Source organism: Neoarius graeffei, chromosome 3, assembly GCF_027579695.1.
Source record: "Neoarius graeffei isolate fNeoGra1 chromosome 3, fNeoGra1.pri, whole genome shotgun sequence".
In the NCBI taxonomy this organism is placed as follows: Eukaryota; Metazoa; Chordata; class Actinopteri; order Siluriformes; family Ariidae; genus Neoarius; species Neoarius graeffei.
Window position 1 is genome coordinate 116,891,525 of NC_083571.1, and position 20,765 is coordinate 116,912,289.

The window sequence follows — 20,765 nt, forward strand, 5'->3', positions numbered from 1 at the left end:
CACTAACAGTTTCTCCTCCAGATGGTTCCTTCTGAGTATCCTTAGGAAGTAGAGTCGCTGTCGGGCCTTCTTTACCACCGCGGATGTGTTGGCAGTCCAGGATAGGTCCTCGGCTATATGTGTCCCAAGGAACCTGAAGGAGGACACCCGCTGGACACAGTCCCCATTGATGCTCAGTGGGGCTGAATCCCCCCTGTGTTTCCTGAAGTCAATCACCATCTCCTTAGTTTTGCTGGTGTTGAGCAGCAGGTTGTGTGCAGAACACCAACCTGCCAGCATGTTGACCTCATCCCTGTACGCAGTCTCATCCCCTCCACTGATAAGGCCAATGACTGTGGTGTCATCCACAAATTTAATGATGGTATTGGAGGGGTGGATGGGTGTGCAGTCAAGCGTATACAGGGAATACAGGAGGGGGCTCAGCACACAACCCTGAGGAGAGCCTGTACTGAGGGTCAAGGTGGAGGAGCAGGTGGTGCCTACTTTAACCGTTTGAGGGCGGTCAGTCAGGAAGTCTTTGATCCAGGCACAGGTGGGGGGGGGGGGGGGAGAGCCATGTTAGTCAGCTTTTCCACCAAGATGTCAGGAATAATGGTGTTAAATGCCGAGCTGAAGTCTATGAACAGCATCCTGACATAGTTCCCTGGCTGCTCGAGGTGGCTGAGTGCTGTGTGCAGAGCTATAGCGATGGCATCCTCCGTCGATCTGTTAGCGCTGTAGGCCAACTGATGTGGGTCCAGGTTTGAGGGGAGACAGTCCTTGATGTGGTGAAGGATGAGCCTCTCAAAGCATTTCATGACTACAGATGTTAAGGCAATAGGTCTGTAGTCATTGGGACACTTTGGGGCAGGAGTCTTTGGGACAGGGATGATGGTAGCTGATTTCAGGCACTGGGGGATAGTAGCCTGTGACAGTGAGAGGTTGAACAACCTGGTCAGGACTCCCCCCAGCTGGTCAGCACAGGTGCAGAATACTTTTCCGAGTACACCATCTGGTCCGACTGCTTTCCTGATGTTCACAGTCTTCAGCACCTGCCTCACCTGGTGTTCCTGGAGTGTGAGTGTGCTGTGACTGGAGGTCTGTGGTGGTTGTGCAGCTGTGTGTGGAGTCTCTGCTTCGAAGCAGGAGAAGAAACTGTTCAATTCCTCAGCCAGCGATGCGTCAGCGATGGTAGTGACCGGTGTGGAGCCTTTGTAGCTGGTGATGCTCTGTAGCCCCTGCCACACCAGCCGCGGATTATTGTTGGCGAGATGGTCCTCCACTTTCCTCTTATGAGCAGCCTTAGCAGCTTTGATGCCCCTCCGCAGCTCTGCCCTTGCCATGCTGTACTGTTCTCTGTCACCTGACTTGAAGGCAGAGTTTCGGTTTCTCAGGAGTGTCTGGACATCCGAGGTCATCCATGGTTTTTGGTTGGGGTAGATCTGGATGCGCTTCACCACAGTAACACTGTCAGTGCAGTTCTTTATGTAGAACAGAACAGTCTCTGTGTGCTCCTGTAGGTCAAGATGTTCAAATATGCTCCACTCAGTGCGCTTAAAGCAATCCTGAAGCTGGGAGAGTGCTCCTTCAGGCCAGGTTTTAATGTTCTTTGTGACAGGTTTGAATTTCTTCCTGAGGGAGGTGTATGCAGGGACCAAGAGCAGTGAAAGATGGTCTGACATGCCCAGGTGAGGGAGGGGTACTGCTCTGTAGGCTTGCTTCAGGTTGGAATAAACATGGTCTAATGTGTTCTTCCCTCTGGTAGAGCACTGTACGTACTGTACGAAATTAGGGAGCAAAGTCTTAAGGCAAGCTTGGTTGAAGTCCCCAGCAACAATAAAAGCTCCCTTTGAATGGGCCTGCATTTGTTTATTAATGGTGGTGTACAGCTGAGAGAGCGCTGTGCTAACATTAGCATCTGGTAGGATATACACAGCAGCAATGATCACCGTTGTCAGCTCTCTGGGCATGTAAAAGGGTCTACACTGCACAGTCATCACTGCACAGTCATGACCCTACTGTTTGTACACCAGTCCATATGAACATGAATACAGAGCCCCCCTCCTCTGCTCTTACCAGAGCTTTTATTCCTGTCTAAGCGGTGCATGGAGCGGCCGGTTAGCTGAACGGCCGAGTCCGGGATGAGCGGATATTGCCAGGTTTCCGTGATAATCATCACACTGCAGTCACGAATGTTCTGGTTGATGACTCACTAAGGAATGCCAAGTTCATTAAACGTCGTTTGGAGAGAAAATGGCGTTCGACTTGTTTGGAAGTAGATCGCCAAATATATCATGAATACTGTGCAATTTACCAACAGCTACTCAAGAATGCCAAGTCTACTTATTATAACAACAACAAGTTGAAAGATCTTGACCAAAAAGCTTTATTCAGAGAAGTCGACATGCTTGTCTACGGAAGAAAGGCCACGATTCTACCGACTGACATTGATAAGTCTGATTTGCCAGTTGCTTTTGGTGACCATTTTAAAAGCAAAGTTGACAATCTTCAATCATCCACTACTGACTCTGAACATCTATTTGCTCTTCCTGAAAACACATGTTCTGTACACTTGATGGAATTTATCTTGCCAGACGCTGATGAAATTCGCTCAATTGTCATGAGATCGCCTTCTAAATCCTGTAGTTTGGATCCGGTGCCTACCGTGTTGTTAAAGGAATGCATTGATGTATTGTTTCCTATTATAATGTCTATCATCAACAGTTCTCTGGCCTCTGGATCTGTTCCTAGTGCCTTCAAGTCTGCTTTGGTTACTCCCTGCATTAAGAAGCCAAAATTGGACACTAACATACTGAATAACTATAGACCTATCTCCAATTTACGTTTTCTTTCGAAAGTTCTTGAACGCGCTGTTCTTCCTCAACTGCTGTCCTATCTGTATGAGAATAATCTGTACTCTGAATTTCAATCTGCTTATCGTTCTTGCCATAGTACCGAGACTGCACTACTCTGCGTACAAAATGATCATCTTAGAATTCTGGATGAAGGCAATGAGGCATTCCTGATTTTGCTAGACTTTTCAGCTGCATTTGATACGATCCATCATTGTCTACTTCTCCAACGTCTTGAAAAGCGTTTTGGGTTCTCTGGCACTGTTATCTCTTGGTTTCATTCTTATCTTAACAACCGGACTCAGTGTGTCAAGATTGATAGTTTCTTATCACCCAACTATCTACTGGAATCTGGCGTCCCACAGGGTTCTGTTCTTGGACCAGTCTTATTCTGCCTTTATGTCGCACCATTGGAAGACATATTTACATCTTATGGAATATCGTCTATGACGTATGCTGATGATACACAACTGTATTGTGTTATCCAGAAGCATCAGCAAGACTCTGCACAATCTACTCTTGAGAACTGCATACGTGATATCAAGTCCTGGTGTTCTGCCAACAAGCTTGTTTTGAATGATGGCAAAACTGAACTCTTGCATATTCACTCAAAGTTTGCCCGGTCACTCTCTAACTTACCTGGAATTGCTGTCGGCGATAAAATTATAGCACCCAAGCCTGAGGCTCGCAACCTTGGTGTTCTCTTCGATCATAATCTATCTCTAAAGGGTCAGATTACTAATTGTTGCAAAGCGTCTTTTATGGCTTTGAGTAACATTGCTAAGATTCGACGATATCTGGATCAAGACCAAGCTGAAAAGTTGGTCCATGCTTTTGTCACCTCTAGAGTGGACACTGTAACAGCCTGTTGTATGGCTTACCTGCTTATGAGATCAACAAGCTTCAACGGGTCCTGAATGCTGCCGCCAGAGTTGTTGCAAGACCAAAGCCTGATGATAATATCCAAGATATTCTGAGGAGGTTACACTGGCTTCCAGTTCAAGATCGAATAATTTACAAGATCCTGTTACTGACGTATAAAATACGTAATGGCCTTGCACCTCAATACCTAGCTTGTCTCCTGAACGATTACTCTACAACTCGATGTCTGAGGTCCACTACGAAGAATCTCTTGGCTGTTCCGCGCACATATACAAAAACTTATGGAGATCGTGCTTTCTCTGTAATAGCACCAAAGCTCTGGAATGCTCTCCCTGCTGAGCTTAAAGACTCTCCTTCAATAGATAGTTTTAAATCTAAGTTAAAGACATTTTTGTTTAAGTGATTAATCACCATGATTATTATTTTTTATTAGCTATTCATATCATTTTTTGAGTATTTTTTATGATTCTTACTGTAGAAAGCATTGAGATTTCTGTGAATATGCGTTTTAAAGAAATAAATTATTATTATTATTATTATTATTATTATTATTATTATTATTGTGTGCCATCAGTAACTCCAGTTCGTCAATTTTGTGGATGATGGACCTAGCATTTGTGAGGAAGATGCTTGGTAGCGCGGGTTTGTAGGGCTGTTTTCTTAGCCATGCTAGTAGGCCACCCCTGCAGCCCCACTTCTGCCTCCGCTCTCTGCGCCGCCTCCGGCATCTCTTTGGCCCGACAACAATCCAGGGTGTGCCTGGCGATCTCGCTATGTCCAGCGGAATGTTGTGGAGCTGCTGGTAATCCATTGTAACGTCCACACGACACGATAATCCCACCTTCCTCAACATAGCTGGGGTGTAGATTTGTTTTATCTCACTCACACACACAAAAACATCCATGCCATTACAAAAACTATACACCGAATCCGAGAGCTCAGAGCTGCTGCGTCCTTGCGCGCTGCCATCTTCTCCCATCTTCGCCATCTTAATAAAGTGGCCGGTGAGTGTATACATACATGTCCTGGTAAAATACTGTATAGAAAAGGTGTATGCTTAAGGGAACCACCTCAACGACTGGTACAGATTAATTTTTTTTTCTGAGAGTGTATGCAAGGCTAATGTTATTAAATGAATCTCATTTAATGTATTCCAGATCAAAGCCAGATATTAAGATGGAGCCTACTGCAGGAAGGCCAGTGGATTACCAGGTATGAAGGGACATGAAGTAATAAGACGAGAGCCAAACTAACAACTCACAATAGCTGTAACGCCTCTATGTATGATCTGTTTAATTTCAAGGCTTAATAATATCACATCCAGCTTTCATTCCCTTTGTTTACTGCTGAATATGTGTACATTTCTCTGAAATGTGAATGCTTTGAAACACTACATTAAACCCAGGCCTTTGATATTTTATTTTAGCCGTAATTATGCTCAGTTTGGCTTCTGTTTTGTTTTTATTCCCAGAACCAATTTTTTTTATGCAACTAAGTAGGTGAATTTTAACATAGCCCATAGATTTCGTGCCCCTCCCCATTCAAAATAGCTATTATTTGGTACAAGTTGGACACTTAAATATTCTTACGTGTGATTTATTTGAACAAGAATGCACAGTCTACATCTTTTTTTTTTGATCCACATCTTACCATTTAGTTTTTAATATATAAAAAGCATTTGGTGGTGCTTACTGTAGGACTGGGAAAAGTTCTTACAGTAGTTTCCCAGTAACTGGCTTCATTCGTAAGACAATTCTACATACTAACAATGTGCATGACTTTTTCGTCTATGAGAATACAGTGTCTTGCAAAAGTATTCATCCTCCTTGGTGTTTGTCATGTTTTGTTGCATTACAAGCTGGAATTAAAATGGATTTTTGGAGGGTTAGCACCATTTGATTTACACAACATGCCTACCACTTTAAAGGTGAAAATTGTTGTCTTATTGTGACACAAACAATAATTAAGATGAAAAAAACAAAACAAAACCCCGGAAATCTGGAGTGTGCATAGGTATTCACCCCCTTTCATATGAAACCCCTAAATAAGAGCTGCTCCAACCAATTCACTTCATAAGTCACATAATTAGTTGATTAAGAGCCACCTGTGTGAAATCAAAGTGTCACATGATCTGTCACATGATGTCTGTATAAATCAACCTGTTCTGGAAGGACCCTGACTCTGCAACACTACTAAGCAAGCAACATGAAAACCAAGGAGCCTCCAAACAGGTCAGAGACAAAGTTGTGGAGAAGTATAGATCAGGGTTGGGTCAAAAAAAAAATCCCAAACTTTGAATATCCCAGGGAGCTCCATTAAATCCATTATAGTAAAATGGAAAGAATATGGCATCACTACAAACCTGTCAAGAGAAGGCCCCGCCCACCAAAACTCACAGAGCAGGCAAGGAGGGCATTAATCAGAGATGCAACAAAGCCACCAAAGATAACACTAAAATAGCTGCAAAGATCCACAGTGGAGATGGGAGTATCTGTCCAAAGGACCACTTTCAACTGTGCACTCCACAGAGCAGGGCTTTATGGAAGAGTGGCCAGAAAAAAAAGTCATTGCTCAAGAAAACATGTTTGGAGTTTGCCCAACAGCATGTGGCAGACTCCCCAAACACATGGAAGAAGATTCTCTGGTCAAATGAGACTAAAATTGATCTTTTTGGCCATCATGGGAAATGCCATGTGTGGCACAAACCCAACACCCTGAGAACACCATTCCTACAGTGAAGCATGGTGGTGGCAGCATCATGCTGTGGGGATGTTTTTCATCTGCAGGGACAGGAAAGCTGGCCAGGACTGAAGGAAAGATGGATGGCACTAAATACAGGGCAATTCTGGAGGAAAACCTGTTTGAGTCAGCCAGAGGTTTGAGACTGGGACAAAGGTTCACGTTCCAGCAGGACAATGACCCTAAACATACTGCTAAAGCTACACTGGAATGGTTTAAAGGGAAACATTTAAATGTCTTGGAATGGCTTAATCAAAGCCCAGACCTCAATCCAACTGAGAATCTGTGGCATAACTTGAAGATTGCTGTACACCAACGCAACCCATCTAACTTGAATGAGTTGGAACAGTTTTGCCTTGAGGAATGGGCAAAAACCCCAGTGACTAGATGTGCTAAACTAATAGAGACATACCCCAAGAGACTTGCAGCTGAAATTGCAGCAGAAGGTGGCTCTACAAAGTATTGACTTGGGGGATCAATACCAATTATTTAGGGGTTTCATACGAAAGGGGGTGAATACCAATGCACACTCCAGATTTCTGTTTTTTTTTTTATCTTAATTACTCTTTGTGTCACAATAAAACAACAATTTTCACCTTTAAAGTGGTAGGCATGTTGTGTAAATCAAATGGTGCTAACCCTCCCAAAATCCATTTTAATTCCAGCTTGTAATGCAACAAAACAGGACAAACACCAAGGGGATGAATACTTTTGCAAGGCACTGTATTCTCAACCTCTAAAATTATCTTCAGCCTCTAAAATATTATATTGCTTTTTGTTTAGCAGTGGATTATACATGCAGCAACCACATACACAAATCGTACTAATGTAGACGCTGCATTTAAAATGGTTTCTGGTATTCAGCTATCATCAACCATAACATCTACAGTGGTTCTTGATCCGTGCAGGAATGAATTCATACTCCCAAATGTAGTTACACTGCTTGAAACAAAAGGTTCCATCCAGCACCCTAAACAGGTTTTTTTTTTTTAATAAGTTTGGTATCAAACCCCACAACAGAAGGCAAAACCTAAAAGGTTTCAAACTGAATCCATTTAGAACAGAAGAACAATTAACCATCAAAAGAATTCTCAACGATCCTTTTAAAGAATGTGCTAAATAATGCAACGGCTCTAGTCCCAGAGTTGTGCAAAAGGGAAGTTTTAATAATTCCTATCATTAAATATGTAATTTGCTTTGCAGATTAGCATTATGGTGATTGAGGCTCGCCAGCTAGTGGGTTTAAACATGGATCCTTTGGTGTGTGTAGAGATTGGTGATGAGAAGAAATGTACCTCTATGAAAGAATCAACAAACTGTCCTTACTACAATGAGGTGAGCAAACCTGTGCTTGCATTTAAATACTGTGCCAGCTTCCATTATAAACCTTGTCATTTTTACTTATTATTAGCTCATCCGGCCGACAAGTGATGAGTTTATGCCATCTTATGTTGTCTGTCTTCTGTCCGGCGTCATCCACATTTCACGAAAATCACTTCTCTCTTAATTCTTCACCGTTTTTTTGGGGGCAGGAACGTAGGTCTGCCTGGGGTGCATATAGCTTCTATCCAAATTTGCATTATTGCAATTAATAATGAAGTTATGGAATAATTAATCAATCCCTAATGAGCAGTGTCCACGCAAATCACTTCTTCTCCCTCAATTCTTCACCGATTTTGATTCTTTCTGGCATGAAGGTAGGGGTACCTAAGGTGCATATAACTTCTACCAGATTTGCTTAATTACAATTACTAATGAAGTTATGGACTAATTAAATCTTAATGAGCAGTTCAACAAAAATTGCTTCTTCTCGGTCAATTCCTCGCCATTTTGGATTATTTCTGGCAAATAGGTCAGGATGCCTTGGGCAGATATAGCTTATATATATCTTGCATATAGCTTATAACATTAATTGTGCAAGGTGGCCCACTTTAGATCATTCCTTCTGGACAAGACGGGGCTGGAGTGAGCTACACTGTAATTGATGGGCTCCTTTGATATTGTTAGGGGAAGTCAAGACAAGTGTATTTGTATAGCGCTTTTAACAATAAACATTGTCACAAAGCAGCTTTACAGAATTTGAATGACTTAGAACATGAGCTAATTTTATCCCTAATCTATCCCCAATGATGAAGCCTGTGGTGATGGTGGCAAGGAAAAACTCCCTCAGACAACATGAGGAAGAAACCTTGAGAGGAACCAGACTTAAAAGGGAACCCATCCCCATTTGGGCAACAACAGACAACGTGACTATAACATTGTAGTAATCCCCGATGTGGGTGGAGCACAGAAGCACAGCAGGCGAGAGTTCGTGTTTACACAAACGCACTTTTATTGAGCTTTTCAGCTTTCTTTCTTTCTTTCTTTCTTTCTTTCTTTCTTTCTTTCTTTCTTTCTTTCTTTTACTCACTCACTCACTCACTCACTCAAGTGCTGTGGTCGGGGCGCTATTCTTCTCTCCTCTCTCCCTCCCTTTATACTCCATCTCTGCAACAAACACACACACACACACACACAAATTAACATCAGGTGTAATGACCTAGCCACTTGCCTTCCCCGACCCCGCCCTCCATTCACAGACTGCTGCTTGGCCACGCCCCGCTGCCACATACCCCCACCGCCCGACTCAGGCCGGGGAGCCGTCCGGCCTGAAGCTGACTCCCCCCCCGATGGGACAGGAAGTCTGCCACCACCATCTGTGTCCCCGGCCTGTGGATCACCTCGAACTTGAATGGCTGGATAGTGAGATACCAACGGGTGATCCGCGCATTGGCATCCTTCATGCGGTGGAGCCACTGGAGGGGCACGTGGTCCGAACAGAGAGTGAAAGGGCACCCCAGCAGGTAGTATCGGAGGGCAAGGACCGCCCACTTGATGGCGAGACACTCCTTTTCAATTGTGCTGTACTTGCTCTCGCGCATCGACAGCTTTCGGCTGATGTACAGCACTGGGCACTCCTCACCCTCCACCTCCTGGGACAAAACGGCCCCCAGCCCCCTGTCCGATGCATTAGTCTGCAAAATAAAGGGGAGAGAGAAATCAGGGGAGTGTAAAAGTGGCCCCCACACAGTGCAGCTTTTACCTCTGAGAAGGCTTGTTGGCATTGCTCTGTCCACTGGACCGGATCTGGAGCCCACTTTTAAGTGAGGTCGGTTAGCGGGCTGGTGATGTCTGAATAGTTAGGTATAAACCTACGATAATAGCCAGCCAGCCCCAAGAACCGCCTCACCTCCTTTTTGGTCTTGGGCCTCAGGCAGGCCGCAATCGCTGCAGTCTTGTTAATTTGGGGACGCACCTGCCCATGACCCAAGTGGAACCCCAGATACCGTACTTCCACCCGCCCAATCGCACACTTCTTCGGGTTAGCTGTGAGGCCCGCTCACCTCAGTGACTTTAGAACAGCCCTCAGGTGTTCCAAGTGCTGCGGCCAATCATGACTGTAGATGATTATGTCATCTAGATAGGCGGCCGTGTAGGCAGCATGAGGGCGGAGGACCCTGTCCATAAGCCGCTGGAACATAGCAGGCGTCCCAAACACCCCAAAGGGGAGCATGACAAATTGGTGTAACCCAAACGGTGTGGAAAAGGCCATTTTCTCTCGGGATAGAGGAGTCAAGGGGATCTGCCAATATCCCTTGGTTAGATCCAGTGTCGAATAAAAGCGAGCAGCGCCTAACCGATCAAGCAACTCATCAATGCGAGGCATTGGGTACGCGTCAAATTTAGACACTGCATTGACCTTTCTATAGTCCACACAGAACCGGACCGACCCATCAGTCTTGGGAACCAGGACCACTGGGCTGCTCCAGTCACTGTGGGACTCCTTGATTATGCCCATTTCGAGCATGGCCTTGAGTTCATCCCGAACCACCTTTTTCTTGTGTTCGGGCAAGCGGTAAGGGCGGCTACGCACTACCACCCCCGGGGGCGTTTCGATGTGGTGTTCTATGAGGTGGGTACGGCCCGGAAGGGGCGAGAACACGTCGGAAAATTCCTTCTGCAACCTGGCTACTTCCGTGAGTTGGGGCGGCGAGAGGTGTTCTCCACAAGGGACCAGAGTGGCCTGCGATGTTATCCTTTTTACCTCCGGCCCCAGCTCCGCCTTCTCCGGGACTACCGATGCCAACGCCATGGGGACCCCCTCATTCCAGTGTTTTAAAAGGTTGAGGTGGTAGACTTGCAGTGCCCCGCCCCTATCCGTTTGCTTTACCTCATAGTCGACGTCCCTGACTCGCCGTGTGACCTTGAAGGGCCCTTGCCACTTGGCGACTTAGAACTCGACGTGGGCAATAATACGAGTACTTTTTCTCCCGGTGTGAATTCTCTAAGGCGCGTGCCCCTGTCATACAGCCGGCTTTGACGTTCTTGTGCCTGTCGTAAATTCTCCTGGGTTAATTGCGTGAGGGTGTGGAGTTTTGCACGCAGGTCAAGAACATACTGGATTTCATTTTTACTCGGTGAAGGTCCCTCCTCCCAATTTTCTCGCAGCACATCCAGAATGCCATGCGGCTTATGCCCATATAATAATTCGAAGGGAGAAAACCCTGTGGAGGCTTGCGGGACCTCTCGCACTGCGAACAACAGGGGCTCGAGCCACTTATCCCAATTACGCACATCTTCACTAACAAATTTCTGGATTATGTTTTTGAGTGTCTGGTTGAATCGCTCTCCTAATCCATCCGTTTGTGGGTGATATACACTGGTGCGGATGGACTTAATCCCCAGTAACCCATACAGCTCGCGCAGTGTGCGTGACATAAACGAGGTGCCTTGGTCTGTCAGGATTTCTTTCGGAATCCCGACCCGGGAGATAACGCGGAAGAGCGCTTCCGCAATACTGTGTGCTGAGATATTGCGGAGAGACACTGCCTCTGGATATCGCATTGCATAGTCCACCAGAACTAAAATAAAGCGATATCCCCGTGCTGACCGATCTAATGGGCCGACGAGATCTATCCCAATTCGCTCAAACGGGGTCTCGATTAGAGGAAGAGGGCGCAACGGCGCTTTTGGAGTGGCCGCGGGATTTACTAATTGGCATTCACGGCACGCTGCACACCACCAACAGACATCCCTGCGAATCCCAGGCCAATAGAACCGGGCCATTATTCGGGCTAGTGTTTTGTCTTGCCCCAAGTGTCCAGCCATGGGATTAAAGTGAGCCGCATGGAATACGAGTTCCCTACGGCTCTTTGGGATTAACAACTGGGTTACTCGTTCCTTGGTTTGAGTGTCCTGCGTCACTCGGTACAATCTATCTTTAATAATGGCAAAATAGGGGAAGGTTGGTGCCACGCTTGGCTGAAGAGTTTGACCATCGATTACTCTCACTTGGTCAAATGCATGCCGCAGAGTCTCGTCTCACGACTGCTCTAACAGGAAATCCCCAAGAGAATCCCTGAGAGAGGGAGGAGGAGCGGGGTGCTCCTCACTCTGATGCGGTGTTGATGTGGATGGCTCTGTGACAGCTTCTCCAGCCAATCAGTACCCAAGATCAACGAGTGGGTAAGACGAGGATTAACCGCCGCCTTCATCTTATGCGTTTGGCCCCGGAATAGAATATGGACAGACACTAGAGGGTAATGGTGAACATCCCCGTGCACACACAACACTTTCACCGCTTGTGCTCCCCCCAATGCCTCACCTTGCACCAGGCATTGGTGAATTGAGGTCTGATTGCAACCGGAATCCACCAAAGCTTGATATGTATCCCCTTGAATACTCACCGGTACGCGATACGCTCTGGCCCGATCAGGGGCGGTTTCTGGCGCGTCGGGGATCCAGATGACAGCCCCCACCTCCCTTGCGGGGCTCTGATTCGGGAGACACTCCGATTCCCCACCGCACCAGCACACCGGCCCAGGCTTTCCCTCTGCACTGGTGTTATGCGTGTCACTCACCTGAGGGGGAGACAACACAGACACAGAAGAGGGAGATGGGAGGATGCCACGGGTGCGACGGGCCGGCTGGGGAGGAGCCAGCCGCCGCCTTCATGGCAGGAGAACGGGGTAGAGAGGGGGACAAGAGACAGGAGAGAGAGAGGGAGAGAGAGAGGGGGAAGAGAAGCGAGGGGAGGCACCTCATCTGATCTGAGGTCGAGCCGCCTCCAGATGGTCCTCCACCAGCTCGATGGCTCGTTCCAGCGATGCCGGGCGGTGACACTGGACCCATTCCGCCGTTCCTTCTGAAAGTTGAGAGATAAACTGCTCCAGTGCCACCAGATCGATGATCTTCTCAGTGTCGCGGTCTTTCGGCCTCAGCCACCGCCGGCAGGCATCCCGGAGTTGCTGGCCGAATGCAAACAGCCAGCCGACCTCCTCTAGTTTCAGCATCCGGAAGCGCTGACGGTGTTGCTCCGGGGAGCAGCCGAGCCGCTGCAGGATGACTTTCCTCAGGTCCGCATAGACCAGCCGGCTGTCAGCAGGGAGCTGCTGCGCTGCGAGCTGCGCCTCGCCAGTTAGGAGCGGGAGGAGGCATGCCACGCACTGCTCCAGCGGCCACCCCCACGCCTCGGCTGTTTGCTCAAAGAGAGCGAGGAATGCTTCCAGATCGTCCTGCGGTCCCATCTTCATAAGGGTGGCGGCAGCGGCGGCCGGCGGCCCTGCTGACATGAGCCGGTGCCGGAACGCCTGGCGATCTTCCTGCTGGGCCAGCATCAAGGCTTCGAAGCACTGCTGCTGCTCCTTCCAGAGGGTGATCAGCTCTTGATGCTGGTTCTACTGGGCGGTAGCGAGGGCAAGGATGAGCTCTTTGAACGGGGAGGACTCCATGGGGTGGTTTCCTTCTGTGCGTCCCGGATTTCAGCACCACTGTAGTAATCCCCGATGTGGGTGGAGCACAGAAGCATGGCAGGCGAGAGTTCGTGTTTACACAAACGCACTTTTATTGAGCTTTTCAGCTTTCTTTCTTTCTTTCTTTCTTTCTTTCTTTCTTTCTTTCTTTCTTTCTTTCTTTTACTCACTCACTCACTCACTCACTCACACAAGTGCTGTGGTCGGGGCGCTATTCTTCTCTCCTCTCCCCCTCTCTTTATACTCCATCTCTGCAACAAACACACACACACACACACACACACACACACACACACACACACACATTGACATCAGGTGTAATGACCTAGCCACTTACCTTCCCCGACCCCGCCCTCCATTCACAGACTGCTGCTTGGCCATGCCCCCGCTGCCACAAACATTAACAGTTTTAACATGAAATCAGTTTCGTTGATGTTATAAACTCTTCATTGATGGAAACTTGAGTGCAAAACTGTTCATGACAACTGCAGTCCCAAAGTTAGCAAGTCAACTGTAGTCCTCAGCCATAAAAGCATTACTGTAAGAGTCCAGAGCGTCTTCCAAGTGTGACTTTCAACTGTCCTCATGGGGCCGTCCTCCACAGGAGCGATGTGATGAGACTCCAACCAGACACAGGGCACCAGGATGGATCAGGCAGGTCCGAGGAGCAGAAGAGATCAGCATCTCGATCCCAGGACCGACATGTAACTCAGAGGGACAGATATGGGGGGGAGAAGAGAGAGAAAACACAGGTTGTTAGGTATGCCCAATGTCACCTGCATAAGTAGGAACAGTATACATATTGCACTGAGTACAAGCAGGGACTCTGGCAAAACTAACTATGACAGCATAATTAAAAGGGGAGAGCCAGAAGATAACACAGGCATGAGGGAGCCCCGAGACATAAAGCAGCCAGCCACTACACCGTCAACAAACTCAAGTGAGCAAGCGAGTGGGGACTGACAGCATCCATACGTCCCAGTTTACCAAAACACTCTGTCTGAGGATCCTCCAGATCTATACCTTTACCTCATAAACACCATTAACAAAAGGCTTGACTAAACAGATATGTTTTCAGCCTAGACTTACAGTAAATGCTGAGACTGTGTCAGATTCCTGATCATTACTTGGAAGGCTGTTCCATAACTGTGGGGCTTTGTAAGAAAAGGCTCCGCCCCCTGATGTAGCCTTCACTATACGAGGTACCAGCAGATAGCCTGCACCTTTTGATCTAAGTAGGTGTGGTGGGTCATAGAGGACCAGAAGTTCACTCAGGTACTGTGGTGCGAGACCATTCAGTGCTTTAAAGGTCAATAGTAGTATTTTATAATCAATATGAGATTTGATTGGGAGCCAATGCAGTGTGGATAAGACAGGGGTGATGTGGTCATATTTTCTAGTTCTAGTAAGGACTCTTGCTGCTACATTTTGAACTAACTGGAGCTTGTTTATGCACTTATTGGAACATCCAGACAGTAAGGCATTACAATAATCCAACCTGGAGGTAACAAACGCATGAACTAGTTTTTCCGCATCATGTAGTGACATTAAATTTCTTATCTTAGCAATATTTCTGAGATGAAAGAAAGCTATCTGGGTAATGTTATCAATGTGAGTTTCGAATGAAAGACTGGGGTCAATAATCACTCAGAGGTCTTTTACTGCTACACGTGAAGAAACAGAAAGGCCATCCAGAGTTACTGTGGAATCAGAAAACTTACTTCTAGCTGCATGTGGTCCGAATACAAGTACTTCAGTCTTGTCAGAGTTAAGCAGAAGGAAGTTAATAAGCATCCAGTGTCTAATGTCCTTCACACATTCCTCAGTTCTATTAAGCTGGTGTCTCTCATCAGGTTTTGCAGAAACATACAACTGTGTGTCATCAGCATAACAGTGGAAACTAATACAATGTTTACGAATAATATCACCCAGAGGGAACATATATAAAGAAAAAAGCAGTAGACCCAAGACAGAACTTTGTGGAACACCAAACTTCACCTCAGTATGTCTAGAAAAATCACCATTTACACCATTTACTGAAAGCGATCAGTTAAATAAGACCTGAGCCAGGAGAGGGCTGTTCCCTTAACTCCCACAACATTTTCTAGTCTATCCAGAAGAATGGAATGATCAATGGTATCGAATTCTGTACTAAGGTCAAGCAATACAAGCAGTGAGACACAGCCCTGATCAGACACCAACAGTAGGTCATTTACTACTTTAACCAGAGCTGTCTCTGTGCTATGATGAGGTCTAAATCCTGACTGATACATTTCATGGATGTTATTCCTATGTAAATATGAGCATAACTGCTGTGCCACAGCTTTTTCAAGGATCTTGGAGATAAAGGGGAGGTTTGATATTGGCTGAAAATTGGACAGCTGACAGGGATCAAGGTCAGTTTTTTAATCAGGGGTTTGATAACTGCTAGTTTAAAGGATTTGGGTACATAACCAATCGTAAGAGAAGAATTTATTATTTTTAGAAGCGGTTCAATTACTTCAGGTATTATCTGTTTGAACAGACGTGTAGGTAAGGGATCTAGTACACAAGTTGAGGTTTTTGATGCTTAGATTAATGAAAGTAATTCATTTTCTCTAAGGGGAGTAAAACATTCTAATTGCTGATCTGATACAGTTATATTGTTAACTACAGGGTCACTTACATTGTCTGACCTTAAATTAATAGTTTGAATTGAAGTCATGGGCTAATGGTTAGAGAAGCCGCTTCAGGACCAAACGGTCAGTGGTTTGATTCACTGGACCAGCAGGACTGGCTGAAGTACCCTTGAGCAAGGCACCTAACCCCCAACTGCCCTGGCAAGAGTAGTGGTGTACCTTGTGTCTGATTAGCCAAAGAACAAGAGTGCTCTGAGAGCACAATATCCCCCGCTGGCAACTATGCCATAACTCTGGTAAAATGTGACTGAATTGAATGAAATTGCAATATGCATATAACTGACATATACCAAATAAGCCTGTCAAGTTTGCTGAAATTCCTCCACAAATTATGAGAGGAGCTGATTTCAGAATCATGTACACCCTCATGAAATTGTTAAATACAAGTTATTTAATTGGGTGGCATGGTGGTGTAGTGGTTAGCACTGTCGCCTCATAGCAAGAAGGTCCTGGGTTCGAGCCCAGTGGCCGGCGAGGGCCTTTCTGTGTGGAGTTTGCATGCTCTCCCCGTGTCTGCATGGGAGACTAATTGGTGGCTCTAAATTGACCGTAGGTGTGAATGTGAGCATGAATGGTTGTCTGTGTCTATGTGTCAGCCCTGTGATGACCTGGTGACTTGTCCAGGGTATACTCTGCCTCTCGCCCATAATCAGCTGGGATAGGCTCCAGCTTGCCTGCGACCCTGTAGGACAGGATAAGCAGCTACGGATAATGGATGGATGGAAGTTATTTAATCAAGGGTCAAAACTCTGGTAAAATTTTCACAAGCGAAATTAAATCGCTTTAATTTAATTTAAGAAACCTTTATTTGTCACATGCACACTTCAAGCACAGTGAAATTCATCCTCTGCATTTAACCCATCTGAAGCAGTGAACACATGCACACACACTCAGAGCAGTGGGCAGCCACACCAGAGCGCCCGGGGAGCAGTCAGGGGTTCGGTACCTCGCTCAAGGGCACCTCAGCCCAAGGCTATCCCACATCAACCTAACTACATGTCTTTGGATTGTGGGGGAAAACGGAGCACCCGGAGGAAACCCACGCAGACACGGGGAGAACATGCAAACTCCACACAGAAAGGCCCTCGCCGGCCACGGGGCTCGAACCTGGACCTTCTTGCTGTGAGGCGACCGTGCTAATCACTACACCACCGTGCCGCCCCGTGGTGGTGTAGTGGTTAGCATATGCATATTATCGTGGCGGTAATATGCATATTACCATCATATAACAAGGCCTTTTGCCAAGCTTCAAGAAATTCATCCAAAACTTGTGAGAGGAGTTGATGTCAGAAGGCGAGCACACCTTCATGAAATTGTGAAAGTACAAGGTTGTTAATCAAGGGCCACAACTCTGGTAAAATGTGACCAAATTGAACAAAATAACAATATGCATACTACTGACATACAACAAGGCCTTTTGCCAAGTTTTGTGAAATTCCTCCAAAAATTGTGAGAGGAGTTGACTTCAGAAGGAAAACACTCATGAAATTGTCAAATTATAATTTTGTTAATCAAGGGCTGCAACTCTGGTAAAATGTTACCAAATTGAATGAAATTGCAATATGCATATTAATGACATATAGCAAAGAATCCTGCCAAGTTTGGTGAAATTCCTCCAAAAATTGTGAGAGGAGTTGATTTCTGAATGTGAGCACCCTTCCCGGGATGGATGGATGGATGGACATCGCCACGACATAATCCTCCTTCAGGCCTTTCGGCCAGCGGGGGATAAAAATTGATGATCTGATTATCAGTTCGAGTCGTGCCAAAACAACCAGATGATATTATTGTTTAATTAAAGTTATAAACATGGCTAGGTTATGATGTAGGCGTCATGGTTCACTTATTGCCTTAGAAATAATGGCCATTACAAATCAATACAGATGGAGATTTTCAACCATCAGTTGTTGGAATGTTTTTTTTTTCTGAAGAATGGTGCAGTGATGCTGTTCTGTTGGCTGGTTGTTGTTACTGAAGATGTATTGTATTAACATTGTGAGGTGACACCATAAAATTTTCATTAAAAAATGCTTCCTCTGGAATGTTGCTACTGTTCTTCCCAGCTAGGCACCAGAGAGATCTCGATAGCTCCCTTGTGAACATGTTACCTTCCTGTATCATGAAATGACTCCAGTTTTTTTTTTTTAAGTAGCTTAACACAGTTGTTTCTTCAGAAAAACCTTTAAAACTTGAGACAGTTATTGTTAGCATTTACTGATGGTCAGTGAAGTTAAGCAGGTATCAAAAGCATCTAAACTGACCATAGACTTCCTGAAATCAACATCTTAATTCTTTTTCTATTTTTTTTCTTCGTTTTAGTATTTCTTCTATCCTTCAGCTGATGAACTATGACAGGCATTTGAGATAAAGGCTCTACTTTTGATCAATGGTTGCATATAATTAGAATATACTGTTTGCGTACAATTTAAAAACAACAATCTTTTTTATGAATTGAACATGTCCAAGACTGTACTAGTGGAAACTTGTACAGTATTTGCATCAGTTGTCCTACTTTTTTTTAAAGATATTTTTTTGGGCTTTTTGCACCTTTATTGGATAGGACAGTGTAGAGACAGGAAATGAGCAGGAGAGAGAGACGGGATCGGGAAATGACCTCGGGCCGGAATCGAACCCGGGTCACCCGCATTCATGGTATAGCACCTGAGCCACGACGCCCCAAGTTGTCCTACTTTTAAGAGATAATAATAGATTCACTTTCATGATGAAATCTTGATTTGTAAAACTTTGCTGATTGCTGCATTTTATTTATTTTTTTTCCTAGTACATTGTCTTTGACTTCCATGTTCCACCTGATGTCATGTTTGATAAGATCCTGAAGATCTCCGTGAGTACACGCCATTTGCCATAGTAGGAAACCCTAGTATTAGAAATGTGTATGTAAAGTTCTATTTAAAACATAAGCATTGGATGTTATTGGCTCCTCTGATGATCCTGCAGGTCATTCATTCCAAAAACCTACTGCGAAGTGGCACACTAGTTGGCACTTTTAAAATAGATGTTGGAACAATCTACACACAGCCTGGTAAGTAAATGACAACAGACACAGTGTAGATGACTATATTTTGGATTAATAAATAAATTGTTTACCCAATACTAATCACTCTTTAATTCTTTTGATGGCTTCTTGATGAAGAGCACCAGTTCTACCATAAATGGGCCATGCTGACTGACCCTGACGACATCACAGCAGGCTGCAAAGGCTATGTAAAATGCGACATAGCGGTGATAGGGAAAGGGGACAACATTAAGACCCCACACAAGGCCACTGAGACAGACGATGATGACATAGAAGGGTAAAATATTTTGTTATGAAACTATTCAGACAGTCAAAATGAGTTTAAATCCAAAGATAACCTGTTTGGTAATTACACTCAATATTCTTTTAGTTGGATAGGACATTTAATGAAATTTAATGAACGATTTTTGCTCATGATTGCGTAGCGTTTCCATGATCACAATCCCCATGTACTTAATTATGAGTCTCATTTATTTCATGTAATTGTTATGACTCTGTTTTAACAAAATGACTTGTTTCTTTTATGTGCAAATAAACAGTAAACAAATAAACAATTTAGTTAACATCTGTAATATAGCTTAAAGATTACCGCATTTGCATGAGATACAAAACCAAAATGCTTTCTTTGTTATATAAGCCTAAATTCCTTTCAGGAATCTTATGATGCCTGAGGGCATCCCAGCGGAGAGGCAGTGGGCCCGCATCTATGTGAAGATCTTCCGAGCAGAAGGGCTGCCAAAAATGAATGCCAGCATCATGGCCAATGTGAAAAAGGCTTTAATTGGAGACAATAGAGACCTCGTGGACCCTTATGTTCAAGTGCAGTTCTCTGGGCAGAAGGTACACCAACTCTGCCTAACACCTAACACTACTCAGTGCTCTGTTAAAGTTGCAGTGCATATGATCTTTTTTTTTTAAAGAAAAAAAAATCAAAGCTAGAAAAATATCACACATTGTATTATGTATAGATATAAAGGCTGTCTGTCTTCGTTGCCTACTCCGTTTGATGTATAATAGCTGCCCGGTGCGGCAAGACTGCACACGTTCACACTTAATAATATGACAGTTCGTCAACTGTATTACTATTCAGCTATATTACCTAGTCCATAGTATGTGTGTATGAGACAGTGCCTTGAATTTATCATTAAAGTTTACTGAATTACCACTTACAACAATCACATTAAAGCTAGACGGCCTTTCAATTTCATAAAATCGGTGAAATTTAGTTCCCTCTGAAATGCACTCATTGTGATATCTGTTTATTTCTTTAATATCTCACAAAACATCAGGCCATTCTGTGGCTGGGAAGTTATTTAATTTGAGGGGATTAAAGCAAATAATGTGCATGAAATCACTCGCTTCGCGCAGTCAAGCAGACAGAGGAAGTCCGTGTGCGCATGCGCAGGTTTACCTTCTTCCTCTTCTTTTGGTTTTACAGCACCTGGCATCCACAGTGTTGCATTACTGCCATCTACAGGTTTCCCTTTGAGCGTGCACTGACAGTTCCATCATTCTATCGCTAAACGAACAGCTGATCACACCGAGGTGCTCGCTGAGTGCCAATATTTATTAGTTTGGTCCTGCATTTCCTTTCCTTCATATATAACATAACGTCTTTTCTTCTCGCTTTCCGTTACTGTAGTTGGTCTTTTGCATTTCATTTGCACATTCATGTCCTCCATTTTTCTCTCCTGTTTTGAATTTGTATCCCACAATGCCTTGTGCGAACAGGGAAAGCCCACCACGTGATGCATGACGTAGTATCTTGAATTGGATCATGGGGAAGCAGGAAAAAATAGCAGAGAAT

General features: G+C 45.0%; 1 protein-coding gene across 2 annotated transcripts in view; it reads left to right on the forward strand.

The window, feature by feature from the left end:
- The window catches only part of otofa (otoferlin a), a 238,015-nt gene that overhangs the window by 143,143 nt on the left and 74,107 nt on the right, over nucleotides 1-20,765 (forward strand). For both annotated transcript variants that reach the window (XM_060917975.1, XM_060917976.1), the window contains exons 8-13: nucleotides 4,871-4,925; nucleotides 7,656-7,787; nucleotides 18,704-18,766; nucleotides 18,880-18,964; nucleotides 19,076-19,235; nucleotides 19,612-19,798. In XM_060917975.1, coding sequence (XP_060773958.1) covers nucleotides 4,871-4,925; nucleotides 7,656-7,787; nucleotides 18,704-18,766; nucleotides 18,880-18,964; nucleotides 19,076-19,235; nucleotides 19,612-19,798 — 682 coding nt within the window. The remainder of the gene's footprint in view (nucleotides 1-4,870; nucleotides 4,926-7,655; nucleotides 7,788-18,703; nucleotides 18,767-18,879; nucleotides 18,965-19,075; nucleotides 19,236-19,611; nucleotides 19,799-20,765) is intronic.